Source organism: Nycticebus coucang, chromosome 1 (genome assembly GCF_027406575.1).
Source record: "Nycticebus coucang isolate mNycCou1 chromosome 1, mNycCou1.pri, whole genome shotgun sequence".
Lineage (NCBI taxonomy): Eukaryota > Metazoa > Chordata > Mammalia > Primates > Lorisidae > Nycticebus > Nycticebus coucang.
Genome location: NC_069780.1, coordinates 77938102 through 77956089, shown reverse-complemented (window position 1 = coordinate 77956089; position 17988 = coordinate 77938102). Strand labels below are relative to the sequence as shown.

Here is a 17988-nt window from a genome sequence, read left to right as displayed (position 1 = left end):
TTTCATAGATTTCCTAAAAAAGGAAATCAACATGACTATAAAAGCAGTAAAAAAAAAAAAAAGTTCATTAAAAAAATTAGTCATACAAAAGCAGTTTATAAAATAAATTAGGCAAAAAGTAACTTTGCTACTGAGGATCACTAGAAAATTAATACAATTTATATGTTTGAGTTCCCCGAAGGCAAGGAAAACAAAAGAAATAAATCTGACATTGATAAAATTACTTAAAAATGTTTTAAATTTTTACCATAAAAGTGTTCCATTAAACAAAATTGATAAGAATTGTATATTTCTCCCAGTGGAGCTATTGATGATGAGACTACAGCATGGCATGTTTAAGACAAAAGCATATAGCCCTTGAGTAAACACACCTTACAAAGATTTCACCAATATTAAGAGTTGAACAACAACATACTTTATCACAAGAGCCCATTTGGAAACCCTAATAGAGTAAGAGGATAAAATCCCTTTTCAAGGAAACAGATGCTATCAGTGAGAAGTGGGAATACCACACCTAAGCCTTTCCCCCACCAGGTGAGTAACAGCGAACGGTAATAGTCCCGTCTCTAGGAATACTGAGGATGTCTCTAAGGGGACTGAGGAAACAGAAGAGGCACCACCCCCTCATGTGTAGAGTTTAGTCCCAAACGCCACACCCTTGGGATGGGAGGCCGAGCTCTTCAGTCACTTCCATGATACAGAAGGTCAATGAACTCTTCAGACACAAAATCCTCAGAGACGTTCACAGAAAAATACTGGGAGAGTTTGCCAAACACATCCAGAAACTCTGGATCGGATCCCCAGTTTGAAAGCAACTGATGATTCTCTCATTAAGAACTCCAGAAATGTCACTAGAAACTCTGCTCACAGCACAACACAATTCTACCCTTCTAGGTAGAGCCACAGGGAGAAGGTTGCTATCATCACCTCCTGGAGTACTGACCCAGTCTCTCCTCACTCCCCTGCGGTCCCAGGCTCAAGTGTCTGTTTCTTTCCAGGTGGAGCTAAAACTGGTGAATGAAGGCAGATTAGGCAGGCAGGGTCTTCTAGGTCCCTAATGGGGTCCCTCAGCTTCCCTCTTTGGTCCCAGACTGCACATGGCCTCATCCAGGCTTATCACAAACCCTAAACTGCTGACCGTGCAGTGACCGGGGGAAAGTCATCGGCTTGCACCCCACTGCCTATGGAGAGTAAGACTGTGTCATCATCGTCTCACCTGAGTGACGGATTATTAGGTCAAGGCCAGCAGACTGTCATACAAAAGTAATCTGCTTTGACATTATTTTTTTTTCACTCTAACATTATAGTTAGCGTCCACTAATGACACTAATTATAACTTCTTAGACGTGTCTAATAAAAAAAAATTTAAGTCTTTCAAATTCATGTTTTATTCTTAGTTGGTTTCTAGTACTTGAAAAAAGACTGCTTAGCAAAAAGCAGTTACTAGGGTGAACTGGTAAGCAGCTGAAAATCAGAAGACTTAGCTACAACTCAGAAAGCAACAGTTGCATGTGAAGAATCTCCTAGGACAGAAGAACTCCCCTGTCCCCCCCACCCCCCCGCTCAATTGACCCTGCACCCTCTGCCTGTATTTCCTCACTCCAGGGACAGAGCTGCCATCAATTCTGCACCGTGGCCCTGTGCACATCTCCAAGTGTGGACACACGCTCCACCTTCTCTGCCAGCACTGCTGTGGGTCAGAGTCGCAGCCTTTCTTATCTGAACTCTGGCAACAGTGCTCCTACACCAATAGAGACTAGAATGATTTCTTTTTAAATTTACTAACATAAGTATATAAAATGAAAAACAGGCCCACCCTCTAGAGGCAACTCCTTTTAACAGATTCTAGTGTATTCTTCCAGAACTGTTTTATGTTATACAAAAATAATAATTGAATTTTTAAAAACATGGGATGTGTGGTAAGCACATACTATGTGCTAGGCAGCGTTCTAAGTACTTTTCATGTCTTAACTCACTCAACATTTGCATTCCTGGGAAGTATATTTATTATTTATTCCCCACTGAAAGATGAGGCAACTTGCTACATGCACACAGCTACAGCTAGTAAATAATGGAGTCAGAATTTTTAATTCAAACTATCTGTTTCCAGTATTTTTTTTTCTTTTTTGAGATAGGGTCTTGCTCTGTTGCTCTGTTGCCCAGCCTGGAATATTAAAGCTCATCGAGCCTCAAATTGCTGGGCTTAAGTGATTGTCTTGCCTCATCCTTCCAAGTATCTGGGACTACAGGTGTACACCACTACACCCGGCTATGTGTCCAGTGCTCTTAACCTTATCTTGGCCCCCAAGGGTGTGTGTGTGTGTGTGTGTGTCTGTGTGTGTGTCTGTGTGTGTATCCATCTCCTGGTATTTAAAACACTGTATCATGGAGATTTCCTCATACTAGTACATACAGAGCTATCTCATCTCAGGACCACAAGAGATTAGGTTGTTAAGGGCGATGCATGAGTAAGCCAGTCTCCTGGAGGGGCATTTGGGATATCTCCAGTCTTTTTCTATTATACACAATGCTGAAATGAACATCCTTATATGCACATTTGTCTCATAAGTGTGAATACAGGTCTGAAAATACCCCTTGAAACAGAAATACTAGATCAAGGCATTTGTGTATTCTAAACTCTGGTACAAGAGTGTCTCACGTACTCTTCCTGGCACCCACCTCTCCCCCTCCAGTGCTCTCTCCACACTACTACCAGAGCTGGCTTTTTCAGACCCAGTCATATCCCTCTCCAGCTTCAACACTCCAAGGGCTTCTTCGGTGCCAGGGGCACAGGCTCCTATCCCTCAGTGTGGCTAAAAGGCTCCCCATGAGCTGCCATCCACCAAGCTTTCTGGCTTCCTCTGCCACCTCCCTGCCCCACATGATCCATGCTGTCATACGCCATAGGCGGTCAGGGTCTTGGTCTTCCTCCTGTTGTCCCTTCTGCCTGGACTATCACTCTGGTCCACTTTCCATGGGGACTCCCCTCCTCTGGGAGGCCTTTCCCACTGAGTCCCATCAGATGCGGAGCACAATGACTAATAAAGTCTCTCTCATGAAGACAGTACACTTCTTTGTTGGTGTCTCCTCTGACGGTCTGTGAGCTCCTTTAATTTTGTGTCCTTACTTCCTAGCATAGAACCTGCCAAACATTAGGAGGTCAATACAAGATCGTTGAATATATGAATAAATAAAATTAGATAAATAGAAAGCTTTGATTTTGCTGGGAAATGAATTCATTTCAGTGGAAATCAGATTCCCTGGAGAGAAAGAAGTTAAGCCCAACGCACAGAAACTACAAAGGACACACACAGGGAAAGAGAAAAGATGTTTCCTGAAGCTGTGTACTAGATCCAAAGGAAGAAATAGGCAAAGTTTTAGCTACGATAACCTATATGTATCAAAGAACTCTCATCATGTTTTGTCACTTCTCCAGTTCTGGGGTGTAGTATATATAAAATATTGATGTTATTTAATAAGGTGTTATATTAGCTTTTTTATTTTTTGCCCTAAGCTATACTTTGTTTCCTCAATTGACACATTTATAAATGAAACTCCTTTATAAAAAAGCTGGCATTCTAAAGAACAGCCTTCATTAGCTATGGGTAGCCCTGATGCCCTACAGGACGGTGAGACTGTGATGTGGGCAGGGTTATTTCTGCCCCTCCCCCTCGGACAGAGCCCTCCTGGCTCCTTCCCCTCCTTATCCCCCTGATCTACTGGGAAAGTGAGATTATCTAATCCTTTTTACTTATGATTGACTGACTGAATTTTAATTAAAACTTGTTCACACTAAAATTTTATCTCAACTAGAACCGCAAGCCTTTTAATCGTGGAATTAAAAGCTTTCTTCCTATTTGTATAAATCTTCAGGCATCAGTAAATAGATGAATAAATATTGGAGGAGGGGGGTGGAAGAGCTCCTTGAAGTCACATTAAGCCTACTTGGCTGACTGGAGACGGCACTCTGCTTTCACCTACTTCAGATGACCTAGGGAGGTGGGTATACAGCCCCCCTCACCAAGCTTCTCCCTGTTTGCCAGGGAAAGCCAAGCCTCAGCTGAGGCTGCTGGGAGTGACCTGTCCTAACACTAAGAATGACCTCCCCATCTCAATCTCATTCAGTCCTCACAGGGCCACATGGAGGGGCAGGGATGTCACTGTCATGTGCTTGGTATGTGCTAGAGCCTGGATTCACCCAGACCTGACTCTAAGGCCACTGTCTGCCCCTCTGTGTTGCCAGCATCTTCCAGCACCTCTCGTTGCTAGCTGGACACCACACAGGGGTCACACCCCAGCCTTTCCTGAGCTTAATGAACCCTCTCCTCTGTGGCAATTCCCTCTGCACCATGAGGTGCAGATTCAGATTTTACTGGCCAATATCTAATGATGTCTTCTATCATAATTATTCACCCCAATGAACTTACCTATATCCTATCCCTTTGCCTTTTACATGATTTCCACCTGTTCCTGGTGGTGTATCACTTCAACACACCTGGTCTTCAGAAGAAGTTGAGTTTAGGTGTGTCTACTCTACATATTTTTGAATCAAGATCTTTTGATTATCTGAAAAGAGCTCCCAGGCAAAGGCAGAACTAGCTGGCCCCTGGCTCTGATGTGTGTACACAGCTACTAGCTTTCACCTAGTCTGTGCACCATTCCCTGTTTTCAGGTGCCAGGGATAGAGCCGAGAACAAAGGCCATCTCTGCCCTCATGGACCACACAAGCTAGTGGGGGACAGAGTAATTTTTTAAATACACATATAAATAAGTGCCAAGAAAATGAAGCTGTTAAATACGGTTCTTGTGTGGTTTAATCAGTCCTATTACTTGATCACAGACACATCAAGAGAAGTTACTGAACAGTAAAATATAACCCCTAATTTACTAAAGAAATAAAGTCATTACAAGAATGACAAAAATAAAACACCCCTCTTTGCTCTTTACAAAAATATTTTTAGTCCTCTGTTAGGTAAATTGATAATACATCTTACCTTTTCCTACCTTACTTTCCTGTTCCAAAATATATAAGTAGTTTCAAAAGCAGAAACCACAAACCAAGTTCAGATTGTCACCTGTGAATGGAGTGCTCTGAGTCCTCGTGGGCTGGTGACTGGTGAAGGCAGTCTCATCTCTCACCCCAAATGGGGAAGTCACGGTCTCCACAGCAGGAGTTTCCACGGTGAACGAGGCACAGTCCTCCTCCTCCTCTTTCTTGTCTCCTTCGTTCTCTTCTCCTTTTTCTTCTTCCTCCCCTGGAAGAAGCAAGGGTTCAGGTGTGGGGAAAGTCTGCTCTATTAAGCCCTTGGTGCCAGAATCCAGTTCTTTAATGATCTGGTCGTACTGGGCGATGAAGTCTTCGCTCTCTGGGTTGATAACCATCAGGTGTGAACTGTGCTCTGCACCAGAGACTGGGGATGCTAAGTCTGAGTTTGGTTCTTGGGCTGCTCCAGGCTCACTCTCCTGCTTTGGTTGTTGGGACACGTTCTGAAACAGGTCTAAGTTGTTCCTGGTGTGTTCCTCCTCTGAATCCATCTCTGGCTGGGGGCTGAGATGGGGACCGTTGTTCATGGGGACCCTCGGAACACTGGTCTGAGCATCCACTGGTGGCCCTGAAGTTTCCTCCTGTGCAGCCCTGGCATCCTCAGAGTCCTTCTCAGCACAGAGCCTGTATACCATCACATCATCCTGAAAGTCTGACTCTTCGATGTAGGACCCTTTGAAGAGCAAGATGGCATTCTTTTTCATCTCCTGGATATGTTTGGGGGGATCAATGGGTGCCGGGGGGCCTTGAGCCTCCAGATCGTCATCTGGCCCGGGGGAGCCCGCATCAGCCCCTGAGGAGATCCCAGTGTCATAGCTGTCATCCCATTCCAGCTCCGTCTTGTCCTTTCTGGGAGCCATCTGGGGTCCAGTCTTCCTGGGCAGTTGCTGCAGGAGTCCAAATACAGGGTAGGCTGAGCTGGCACTGCCCTCCTCTGTCAGACTCTGGAGAAACTTCTCGGGGTTGGGGGAGTCCCCGTCGTAAAGGGCGGACCAGACACGGCAGTCCCGTATGCAGCACAGGATGTTGGTGTGGGCCTCCCAGAGGTACTGCAGGTAGCTGATGTCCAGTGCTTTCCCGTACTCCACGATGCAGGCTGAAGGCGAGAACACCTCCGGGAGTGGCTGCTCCACGGGCCCTGCACAGGGGCAAATGCCAGTCAGAACAAGACAGGTGTGGGGACAAAGGTGGTGGGCAGGGATGCCACCCATTTAGCTAAGACTTGTCTTACCAGCTACTTAGGTCTAATAATATCCTATTAAATAATTTCTGAATTAATTAAAATTGGTTAGAGTATAAGAAAGAAAGATAATAACCCTGACAGAAGATATGAAAATCAATGTGGCCAGTCAGATAATGGCTATCGCCAGTGGAAAACTGTTATTTGGTGTCAGCCGCCAGAGAAAAAAGAGCTGATGAGGGTCACCTCTCAGGTTGTTAAGAGGACTCAGGTAATAAACCTACTGTAGTACCTGCCACAGAGTAGACAATAACTTAAAAGTTTTTTAATCTAAAGTGGAAAGCCAGTAATCTATAAATTTAGGAAAAGCTTCTTAACTCACTCTGCCTTCCTAGGAACTAGGAGAACTATATTAAATGGTCTCTTACAGTAAAGTCACTTTAACCTAAGAATGCTTCATGTGATCGCCTTTCATATTAAAAGTTCCAACTTCATTATTGAAATAGCTTTCAAAACATCTGCATTTAGCTGGGCACGGTGACTCATGCCTATAAACCTAGCACTCTGGGAGGTCAAGGTGGGTGGACTGCTTGAGTTTAGGAGTTCAAGACCAGCCAGAGCGAGAGTGAGACCCTGTCTCTACTAAAAATAGAGAAACTATCTGGTGGTGTGGGCAGGTGCCTATAGTCCCAGCTACTCTGGAGGCTGAGGCAAAAGTATCACCTGAGCCAAGAGTTTGAGGTTCCTTTGAGCTGTGACACCACAGTATTCAACCCAAGGTGACAGCGTCAGACTCTGTCTCAAAAAAAAAAAAAAAAAAATCTGCATTTAGGTTTACCTTTTCTCTCAGAAAAAGAAAAAAGACTCGGACAAGGAAAGTAGCACAGCTAATACTCAGGTTCTCAACTTTCTTAGGCAAATTTCTTACCCATGTACAATAATTATTCTAGCTTCCTGGTTATGAGACCATCCATCCATTAGGGTGTTTTCCATTAGGGTGTTTTCTGCAACCCCAGAGGCAGGACAGTGGAAACAGAAGGAACTTAGAATCAGAGAACCTGCCAGCTGTACAACCTTACCCAAGTCAATTCCTCAGTTTCTCCATATGTAAAATGGGAATACTATATTCTTCAAAGCATAAAAAGTGATCACATGGGGGGAAAGGGTTAGCAAGTTATGGAATCATGTTAAATTTGAATTTTGAATTCTGAGGCAAAGTTAGCCACAAATCATTTTCTAAAAACTTTCATAGTAAATTAATCAATTTTTAAATGTTTTTAAAAATAACTTAGGTAAGAAAATATAGGATATCCATCCTAGTTTGCCTAACAGGGAAATACAATTAAGATATGGTCACATAAATTTTCATTTCTGTGTAAAAATTGTGTCTTTATATAAAGACCAAGAATCAGCAAGACAACCTGAATTTCTAGAAATTATGTTTACATCAAATATGCTGCTATTTTCTTAGTCAAGTAACTTAGCTTTTAAATCTATTTTATCTAAGAGGACTGTAGCTGGATGGATAGCATGACATTGTTGGGGTAGATATCAGAATACAAACTTGAGTCAACACCAGGACTTGACCCTTTGCTAGTGGTCACAGGACAAGCACAATGTTGCTGAGCTGAAACAACCATATGACCACCAAAGACAGACAAATACTCCACTGCTCCAGCTGCTTGCCAGGGGACCAGGGTTGACAGAGGAGGCAGAGATTAATAGAGGAGGTGGCCATTTAAACCTTACTTGTACGAGGTGAACTGTAGCTGGCAAACAGTACCTAGGGATTAATAATTCAGGTTATTAATTAAATTGAGTACTTGTGAAAGTTCCTCATTAGGTCATTCAAATGAATCAGATACTATTGTCATATCACAAGTTTCAAGTTTTATGATGGTATTATATATATATATATTTTTTGAGATAGAGTCTCACTATGTTACCCTCAGTAGAGTGCCATGGTGTCAGAGCTCACAGCAACCTCAAACTCTTGGGCTTAAGAGATTCTCTTGCCTCAGCCTCCCAAGTAGCTAGTACTACAGGTGCCTGCCACACGCCCAGCTATTTTTTTGTTATTGTTGCAGTTGTCATTGTTGTTCAGCTGGCCTGGGCTGAGTTCAAACGGGCCAGCCTTGATGTATGTGGCTGGCACCATAACCACTGTGCTACAGGTGCCAAGCCAAATGATGTATTTCAAAAGTAAGACACTTCGGAAATTAAAATAAGGGCTAACTCTTGTCTTGGCCATCTCCACACTTCTCACTCCCCTTTCGTTTTAGAAGACAGACTATACATGTTTTCACATTTGGACTCTGAGAATGCCAGCACAGAATGCCACTAGAAAGTACACTTAAAATAAAGATCTGGGAGCACTAACTAGGTGACAGCTGAGTGCTTCAATGAAAAAAGATTACTAAGTGTCTACAGTACTTACAAAGCAGAAAAGGATCTCCCAACTAGTCATTCATAAAATAAATGGGATTTTACCACATTATACTCTGTCTATCCAAAGAGACACACATCCCAGGGAGAAACAGATTTGGTATCTAAAGATCATCACCAGCACGGTCATACCTGGACTCTCACGTGTATACTTTGACCAGAGAATATAATCCCGCTCTTGGTTTCCAAGGGTCAGAGTGATTCCACTGGAGCAGCAGATGGGGGTCAAGGCAAGCAGCTTGGCCGCAGAAACAGAGTAACAGTCTCTCTCCTTCACAGCCCACCTCTGACTCAGCATCATGTGATTGCAGGGGATCAGATACCTAGAATGACAGAAGGAGCCACAGTTAGTCTCCACGGCATCCCATCCATCACCAAGGCTAACATTCTAAACCATAATAGGGACAGTGATGATGAGGGCTAGACTCGTCCTCTCCTGGCTCTCAATCTGCCCATCACATCCTTGCTTATAACCTATCAAGGGCTTCTTTCTTCTGGCAGAACAACCCCTTTGAAGCACATATAAGGGTCTTCACAGTTTACCCACCAGAAACCTCATCTCTTAATGATGCCTCTTTGCCTCTATGCCATTACCCTCACTGTACCCGTCATCTGGAGTGTGCTTCCCCTTTCTCTGCCTGACAAATGCCTTTCACCCTGCAAAGTCACCTTCTCTGGCAAGGCTTCCTAGCCCCCTGCTCCAAGAAAGAGATAATCTTTGCCTCAGTAATACCCCCTAGGCCTCTAATGAAGCACTATTATCTTGCATCACAATTATTTCAGTGTCTGCCTCCTTAGTATTACATGCTACCAAAGCAAAGGCCTTCTTCAATATTTTGTTTTCTAATCTTGGAAACTCTAGCATATGATAGGTAATGAATGGCATGGCAGAGACGAAAAGCCACTCCATAGTGTAAACCTCTTCTTATGCTCCAGTAGGTGATCAGGAAGAAACTATGGTAGGGCTCACTAGGCCCCACTTCACACAGACACTGTTGGTTGGTGATCAAAAGCACTCTAGCACCATGAACCTAGAAACAAGACAAGCTGGGCAACCTTTCTGATACACCTGGAACACACCCATGGGCTTGGTAGAATGAAGAGTGTTTAAATGGCTTACTTACTTAAAAAAGGATGGAGCAAATGAGATAAAAGACTCACAGCCAAGGCCGAGCATCACATTATGTTTACAGGAGCCAATTTCAGACGAGATAGAGCTCTTAAGTGAATAATCACAACCTTTCAATAAACCGGAATGTTTTTGTTTCTGTATTCAGCTACTGAGAAAGCAGTGGTGCAGAGTAAAACAAGTTAAGATTAAATTTTCCATAAAAAAGATAAAAAATAGAACTTTAAGGATATGCTTAAGGCCTGTAAACATTAAGCCGCCTCCTACTGAGCCAAATGAGGAAAACCTCAGTGTATGTTCATTACTGGCCCACTGCAAGAGCCTTAGTCAAAGAGAAAGAAAGATTTGATTCTCTTTGTGACACTTTACGCTGAAGGCTTTAATAATACTTCCAGGGTATGAAATGATTAACTTACCACTTAACCTTCAGTTCTCAAACAACAACAACAACAAACCATTTCTCAAGAACACTAAGTACCTCGCATCACTGGGTAAGGGAGTCCTAGTTCCCACCTCTCACTGCACCCACAGGCACATACAAACTTGAACTGCTACCCCTAAGAACCACACACAACCCTGCATGTCTGATGTGATGACATCTATTTTTATAAGCTGAGTTTCACAAAAGCCAAAGGTTACAAGGAAAAAAAAGAAAGATGGAGGACAGAATAGGAAAAGCAGAGAGGAAGGTCTGTTCTAAAGCTTGGCTCAGCTTTAGGGACGTTATCTGAGCCTCACCACGGGAAAAATGGATGCTATCAGCAGAAAATGAAGGAGCTCTTTTTCACAAAGATCCCTGTGAGCACAGATGTGCTGGTGGCCAGAGTGATAAAGGGGAGAGAAGCATCCTCCCAGGTCTCTCTGAACATGGCACAGTTGGGGCCAAGCAGAGACCAAGGGAAGGCAGCAGGGGCGAGGGCACAGCAGGCACGGAGACGAGGCAGGTACAGCAAAAGGCTGACAAGGTGAAGAGACCAGAGCAGATGCTTCTGGGGCAACTGTTCAGATGTGTTCATGAATACATATAAGGCTCTCACTTCGGGACCCCCGAAAGTGGTGGCTGATGCTTTGCAGGGCACCATGGTCTGACATGAGGCAGCTGGGATGAGGGCTGGGGAAACCTGTGCTGTGGCTGCTGCTGTGAACTCCCCCTCTCCCACACACTGGTGAGGCCTAAGGAAACTCAGATTACACAGGATTTATTACATCCTTATTTTGGTCATTAATTATTTAAGAAATAAACTGCCTGAATGCTTTTATATACTGCAGGAACTCAATAACTACTTACAGCTCAAACCAAGCATGTTTCATGATTTAAGTTAACATACATAGATTTTTACTCTTTGTTTTGAGGTATTAAAAATGGAATGCTGGATCAAAGCTAATAAAGCCATTTATCAACTATCACCAGTGGGTAACGTGAACTTGTAAGTAGAACAAAGAATTATTGGGAATTTGCAACTTTGCAAATACATGCTTTCAGTAGAAACCAGTAATTTTCTTCTGAAGAAATCAAATCCAGGGAGATCCCCTATTAGTTAAAGGACAGAATCTATGAAATTGGAAATAGGAAGATTCTATTCAAGTAAACAACCCTTCTTGCTATTCAAAGCAGTAGTTATTAGAGGTCATGTTAGTAAAATTAGCAGATACAGAAGGACAATTACCTCATGTTCTCACTCACATATGGGAGCTGATAAAGTGGATCTCATGGAGGTAGAGATTAGAAGGGTGGTTACCAGAAGCTGAGGAAGGAGGGAAGGAGGAAGAATAGTTAAGGGGTACAAAAAGTCAGAAAGAAGGAGCAAGTTCCCGCATTTGATAGCACAGTAGGGAAATTGTCGTTAACAATAATTTACTGTGTATTTCAAAATAGCTAGAAGAAAAGAACTATAATAATCTGAACACAAAGAAAATATAAATCTTTGAAGTAAAGGATATCTCAATCACACTGATTTGATCCTTATATGCATTATAAATAAGGCAATGTACATCACAGCTGCCCCTTAAATGTGTGATTATTACATATCAATTTTTTAAAAAAGAAAGTAAAACAAAACAATAGTTTTGCTGTACCTTTAAAATGAAGGATTACCCCAGAGGAAAAGAGTAGAAAAACCATACCTTGACCCTCCATCTTTTCAACATGTACAGAGAAAGATTAAGAACAGAATGAATGTCAGAAGTCTCCAAATGTCAAATATCAATATGAAGTGACTGTCAATAGCAGAGAAATCACTTAGAAATTTAGTACAGTACAGTAAAAAACTATCTTTTTATCTACATTTATTTTGTTTAGGGATTTTAATTTAGTTTGGAAAGCAGTAAAAATGAACAGAGATAAATATTTCATTTTAGTGGTCTAGATTCCTCAAAACCATCCCTCAACATGGGGTGGGGGAGGGGGAGAATACCGTCCAAATTATCCTCCCTGTTTTTAGTACTTCCCCAACCCTCTACAACCCTGGGTCTATTACCTTGGATATCACTCTTTAAAATAAGTCATCATTACTTCTGAAATAAGTCACTGCCAACCAACTGACAGCAAAGCACATATATTGCCTACTGCTACACAAACAATAAAAACAAGCAAAACAAAGCAGACAGTCTGAGGTGGGACGTGAAGTGCGTCCTTCTGAAATAGCGACAACCCCAGCAAAGCAGCAACAGACAAAAATCTGCAAAGCGATGTGAGTGGATTTCAAGAACACTGCCTGCTGTTCAAAGTTCAGGCCATAGTTCTCCTCTGCGTTGCTCCCCAAGCTGCTTGGCTTTTTCTGTTTGCTTGTATCTTTTTCCTCTCCTCTAGATCCTCATGCAAGAAGGAAAAGTTCCTAAAGTGTACACACAGTTCCTTTCCAAGCAAAACAGCCTCTATCTGAACACAACAGGCAACACAGTTCAGAAACCTGACAATGGACCAGAGCTTCTAAAAAAAACACCCTAATCAGAATATTCAGAAATAGCATTCAAAGTATTAAGCAATTAAATCTTCTCTCACAGGGACATTTGGGGAGAATGGCAGTGGTCTGTCACTTCCCTGCTCGTCAGCATCTTCCACCTGCCTTTGGCCGATCGGATGTCATGCCCGTTGCAGGGGACCGTTTCTCCTTGGTTTTTCACCCACTACAATATCCTCTCTTTGGTGTATCTTATTTCAATTTACTCTTCCATTTTCCCAAATGAAAGAAACTACTATCAGTTACAAATGGATTATCACTTTGAAATGTTGATATTTAAGAATATTTGGGTTGCGACAAAAATTGACACATGGTTATTATTTATTTATCACATAACAAATACCTTCATTAAAAGCAGCCACATAATCCTCTCTGCTCTACCGCCTCCCAGATCTACAAGTTTAGTCACATACATTCAAATGACTGCAGCAGCAGCACCAACAAAAAGGATAGATGATAAATCTATTTTTTATGTCCCTTAAAATAATGTTTAAATGACTAGGAGAAAAAAGATTTCTCATTGTCCTTGCTTTGAGAATGGATTCTAAATCAGAAAAGAATTGTTATCATTAATTTAAAATGTACCTTCTAGAAATTTCCCCTTCCTTAAATTTGTGTAATACCTTAGTGTTTCAAAACATTTTTGCAGATATCATAACTGTGATCACAGTTACAAGGTAGCACATTCCCAAACCAGAGTGTGATGAGTCATGTCAGCAGCTCAAAGAAGGAAAGCAGAGGTTTCTTCAGTGCTTATTATGTGCCTGACCAAGTCAGTAAGTGTAAGTCCACTCCCAGGCTCTCCTGCTACTTTGCCCAGGCAGTGCAGGAGAATTGACATAGAGGAAGCATTCAGTAAAGAGCAATCATATTATTACATTATTGTCACTATCATCCTAAAGAAATAAACCTGGGCTCAGAGAGCCTAGTACCAGTAGGTTAAGCCCATCTCTCTACCTTGAGTCTGGCATTTTTTCCACTATTACATTCAGAACCTGTCACAATGTGCCCTGCAAGCACTTTCCTGGTAAATTATTTGTCCTTACCCACTCAGGGAATGACTAACCTTAACTTAGATGTAAACATATATCAACCATCAGCCATTTTCTTCATCTTCATAAGGTAAAGATGTGAGTCTCAAGAGAAGCCATGACTGATGCCATCTCTGAGGACAGTCTTTAACACCACAGGCACCACTACTTGAGCGGACAAAGGGTGATCAGAGCTGACCTTGTGAAAGTCACTGAACGCCCAGCAAGTAAAAGCTTCCACCACCTGGCTAAATCTGACCTGGGGCCCCAGAGTTGGCAAGCTCTGTACCTCAAGACCAAGGTCAGGCTTAAAAAGACAGCTGTTCTTCCTGCCATGAAGAAGCAGCATTTAAGAGTTAACATTTAAATGTAATTGGGTTTTACTCACATGTTAGAATAAAAGCCTATTTTTTGGCAATAGAAACGGTTTTGTCAAGTTGTTCTTCCTGCATTTCATTCAGGCCTGGCTAATGCACTCTGTCATATCAGCAGCAGAGACTTGATGGGGAACTAAAGTAATCCTTTTAGGACAGATAACTAATGCTCTTCCCAGACTACAAGAGTGTTTCTTTGTGATCAGATTTGTTCTCTGCTAACGCCCTAAGATTAGTTACTGTGACCTAATCTAAAACCCTAAAAAGTCAAAAAACTCTTTTAAACTTAAAATGAATGGATGATACTCTCCCATAAAACAACTCCGGATGGCCTTGCACAAAATGCCACCATCACCGTTTTCAGACTCATTTTTTAATCACTACTTTTTTGCAGGATTAGCATTATTCCTCAAACCAGTGGTTCCCAAATTTAGTAGCACATCAGAATGCCTTGTGTTTGTTAAAACACAGTTAGCAGAACTCCAACCCCAATTTCTGATTCAGTAGGCCTGGGAAGAGGCCAAGAATTCACATTTCTAACTAGGATCACACATTAAAACCCCTCACTTTTCAGTGCAACCTAATTAGAAATGCTATTGCACACGCCTGGAATGCTTTCTCCTTCGTACCTTCTCTCAGATCATGTCAGAACCCCAGTGTGGACTGGGGAAAGCCCAGCTCTCTTCCCTCTTCGGCTGCTCTCAGTTTCATCAACCCTTATTCCCAAGGATGGGTGAAATGAAACATGAGAAAAGCTACTAAGGGAGGAGGGAGTGTGCATGCTGGAGGACCTGGTTGACTCTTTTCCCTTTGGTCTCCACACCACCAGAAGGGCACGTCAGAGCACAAACCCTGGCCAGCTCTCCCTCTGGAGCTCCTCTGGCCCAAGCTCTCCACCACTCTCTCAGCTTTGGGGCAACATTCTCCTTGGCTCCATTTCCTGAGGTTTAGGAGTAGTCAACTCCAAGATTAAGGATCTGGGCTTAAAGAAAAGAAGGAAAGACATGCACTACAGTGTAGCCTGGGGTTTCTAGAGTTCTGGCCCGAAATTCAAGGCCAAATCCTGAGCTAATAATGCAGCTAATAATTCTGCTTTCCTTCACAAAAGCAGAAGCTTCCCTCAGAGATCCAGACAGGAAGAAGCACTGCCAAACCAGGGCAGGATCTGGTGTTGCTCAGTGCTCTGCCTAAATTACCAAATTAATGTCATCTTAATAGGTGTCCACTCTGACTCCCAGTGCCCGTTTTCAAACACCAGTCACTTGGTACATTTCCCACCTGCGCTTCTGAGGGACGCACCTCGGCTACCTTGTATATAAGTTCTTTTCAGTCTATCTACTCCATGCCTTTCCCACTTCTGAATTGTATGCTGAAAGGACTCATTAAATAGTTACTGATTTTAATTGAAACATAGTCACAGATCAGACTGTGCATACCAGATGTGTACCATTACCAAAGCAGAAATCAAAAAAATTATATATCAAAAGCAATTCCTATTTGGAAAATTGTTTTTATAGCAGAAGTCCCCTAGAAATGCACAGGAGAAAGGCATTCAGCCACAGACCGGAAGAATTTTCATTACACTTACGACAATGTACAAATATTCTACCTATTGTTTCCAAAAGCATATTTATAATGAAATATATATGGCTCCCTAAAACCTTTCAAGAGGAAAAGTAAAATTGGGAAATAATGCAGAAAATAAACTAATATTCTTGGTAATATTCTTTCTTAGAAGCACGGCCCCTATTTAGCTTTTACTAAAGTAATATAAAGTATACAGAGGGAATTTTTCTTTAAAGGGAACAGAAAAGGCCACTCACCTTAGAACTAGTTGTAGCATCACATCTTCACAATGTAAACCAATGAGAGTTCTGAATAACGCCAGGGACACCACACAAAGCTGGGAAGTGGTAAACACACATTCTATTTCAGATTTTAGAATAATAACTCTGCTCCTCACAGATGAGAAATATATCAGAATTATAAAATAAAATGGCCTCTTTAATTAAAAAAAGTGGTTTTAATAAAAAGCTTATATGCCAGAGAGAATATGTATTCAGGGTATCACTTCTCTTACACGATTTGGTTAGAAAGCCGATGTCTGGAATTATGCCATCATGAAGACTTACTAGAAAGTTTGTTTTAATAGAAAAGTCCCTATAAAGAATACCTATGCTCATATTTCCAATTTTTAAAGATCCAGATAAACATGCCTCCTACAATTCCCTCCCCACCTGCCCCCCACACACACACATGCCATCTCTCTCTCACGCATATACACACAGATCTCCTGCTCATGTAATTTGTTTTCCTATTTTCAAATGTGATATTGGTTATTTACAGGATAGGACTCATAGAAAACTATATATAAACTGGCCAACTCTCTCTTCAGAGTTCTCAGCCCAAGCCACAGCCCCTCTCTTTGCTTTGGGATAAACATTCTCATTGAACACGTTTCTTAAAGTATCCAGATTGAGGGTAAGATAATGTACTTTTCTAAAACATTCATTAAAAAACAAAAATCTTTCAATTTCTGAAAAGGAAAAATAAACTGTCACATAAGAGAGATACTCAAAGGTATATTATAAAATCATTGTACTCTTTTGAGAGTAAAGTTTTATCAATCTACCAGGCCATTTAAGTAACTCAGACTCTAATTCTTTGTACAGAAGAATAACTGCTTGTCTGTCTTCTAGGCAGGATAGGCTTAAAATCTGGTCAATGAAATCCATTGTAAACAAACAGCTGTTCTTGGCCTCCCCCAAAACATCTCTATGCTGAGGGCAGGTCATATGCTTAGTTAGCCATAAGCAACATACTCTGATTCCATTCCAAGTCTTTGCACATGCTGTTCCATTACCTGGAATGCCTTTTCCTGCCTCTTTCACAGGGTAACTCCTGTTTATTCTCAAAAACTTAGCTTAGGCATCACCTCTTCCCTAAGAAATCTTTATGTTCTTTCTCACAATACTACCATAAAACATCTCCTTTCCCAAACTCAGGTACCCTTCTTAGTATCTATTGCCATAGTAACCCCTAAAAATCACTGTTCACAGCATATATTTGTCCTTTTATATGATTTGCAAAGTTGTTTTTATCATTTCATAGGCTGTCTTTTCAATTTCTTGGTGAGATCCTTTGAAGCACAAAAGTTTTTTATTTCTGATGATGTTCAACTTCACTGTTTTTTCATTTATTGCTCATATCTTTGGTATCATATTTAAGAAACCACTACCAAGTCCACAGGATTTACTCCTATGTCTTCCATTTAAGTCTTTGATCCATTTTTAGTTAATTTTGTACATGGCGTAACATAAGGGTTCAATTTTTTTTTTTTTTTGAGACAGAGTCTCATTTTGTTGCCCTTGGTAGAGTGCCATGGCGTCATAGCTCACAGCAACCTCAAACTCATGGGCTCAAGCGATTCTGTTGCCTCAGCCTCCCAAGTAGCTGGGACTACAGGTGCCTGCCACAACGCCTGACTATTTTTAGGGACAAGGTCTCACTGTTGCTCAGGCAGGTCTTGAACCCATGAGCTCAGGCAATCCACCTGCCTCGGCCTCCCAGAGTTCTGGAATTACAGGCATGAGCCACCATGCCCGGCCTCAACTTTATTATTTGAGATGTGGATATCCAATTGTGACAGCACCATTTGTTAAACAGACTATTCTTTCTTGCGTGGAATGGTCTGGAAGCCTCATTGAAAATCCACTGACCATGGATATATGGGCTTATTTGGGGATTTTCAATTTTATTCCATTGACCTATATATCTAGCCATATTCCATTGACCTATATATCTAGCCATACCAGTACCACACTG

General features: G+C 41.8%; 1 protein-coding gene across 5 annotated transcripts in view; it reads right to left on the bottom strand.

Moving 5' to 3' along the window:
* FHIP1A (FHF complex subunit HOOK interacting protein 1A) overlaps positions 1-17988 on the bottom strand; it is a 335356-nt gene that overhangs the window by 15601 nt on the left and 301767 nt on the right. For all 5 annotated transcript variants that reach the window (XM_053582802.1, XM_053582835.1, XM_053582843.1 and 2 more), the window contains 3 exons: positions 15987-16066; positions 8802-8992; positions 5076-6182 (listed from right to left, as the gene is read on the bottom strand). In XM_053582802.1, the coding sequence (XP_053438777.1) occupies positions 5076-6182; positions 8802-8992; positions 15987-16066 (1378 nt within the window). The remainder of the gene's footprint in view (positions 1-5075; positions 6183-8801; positions 8993-15986; positions 16067-17988) is intronic.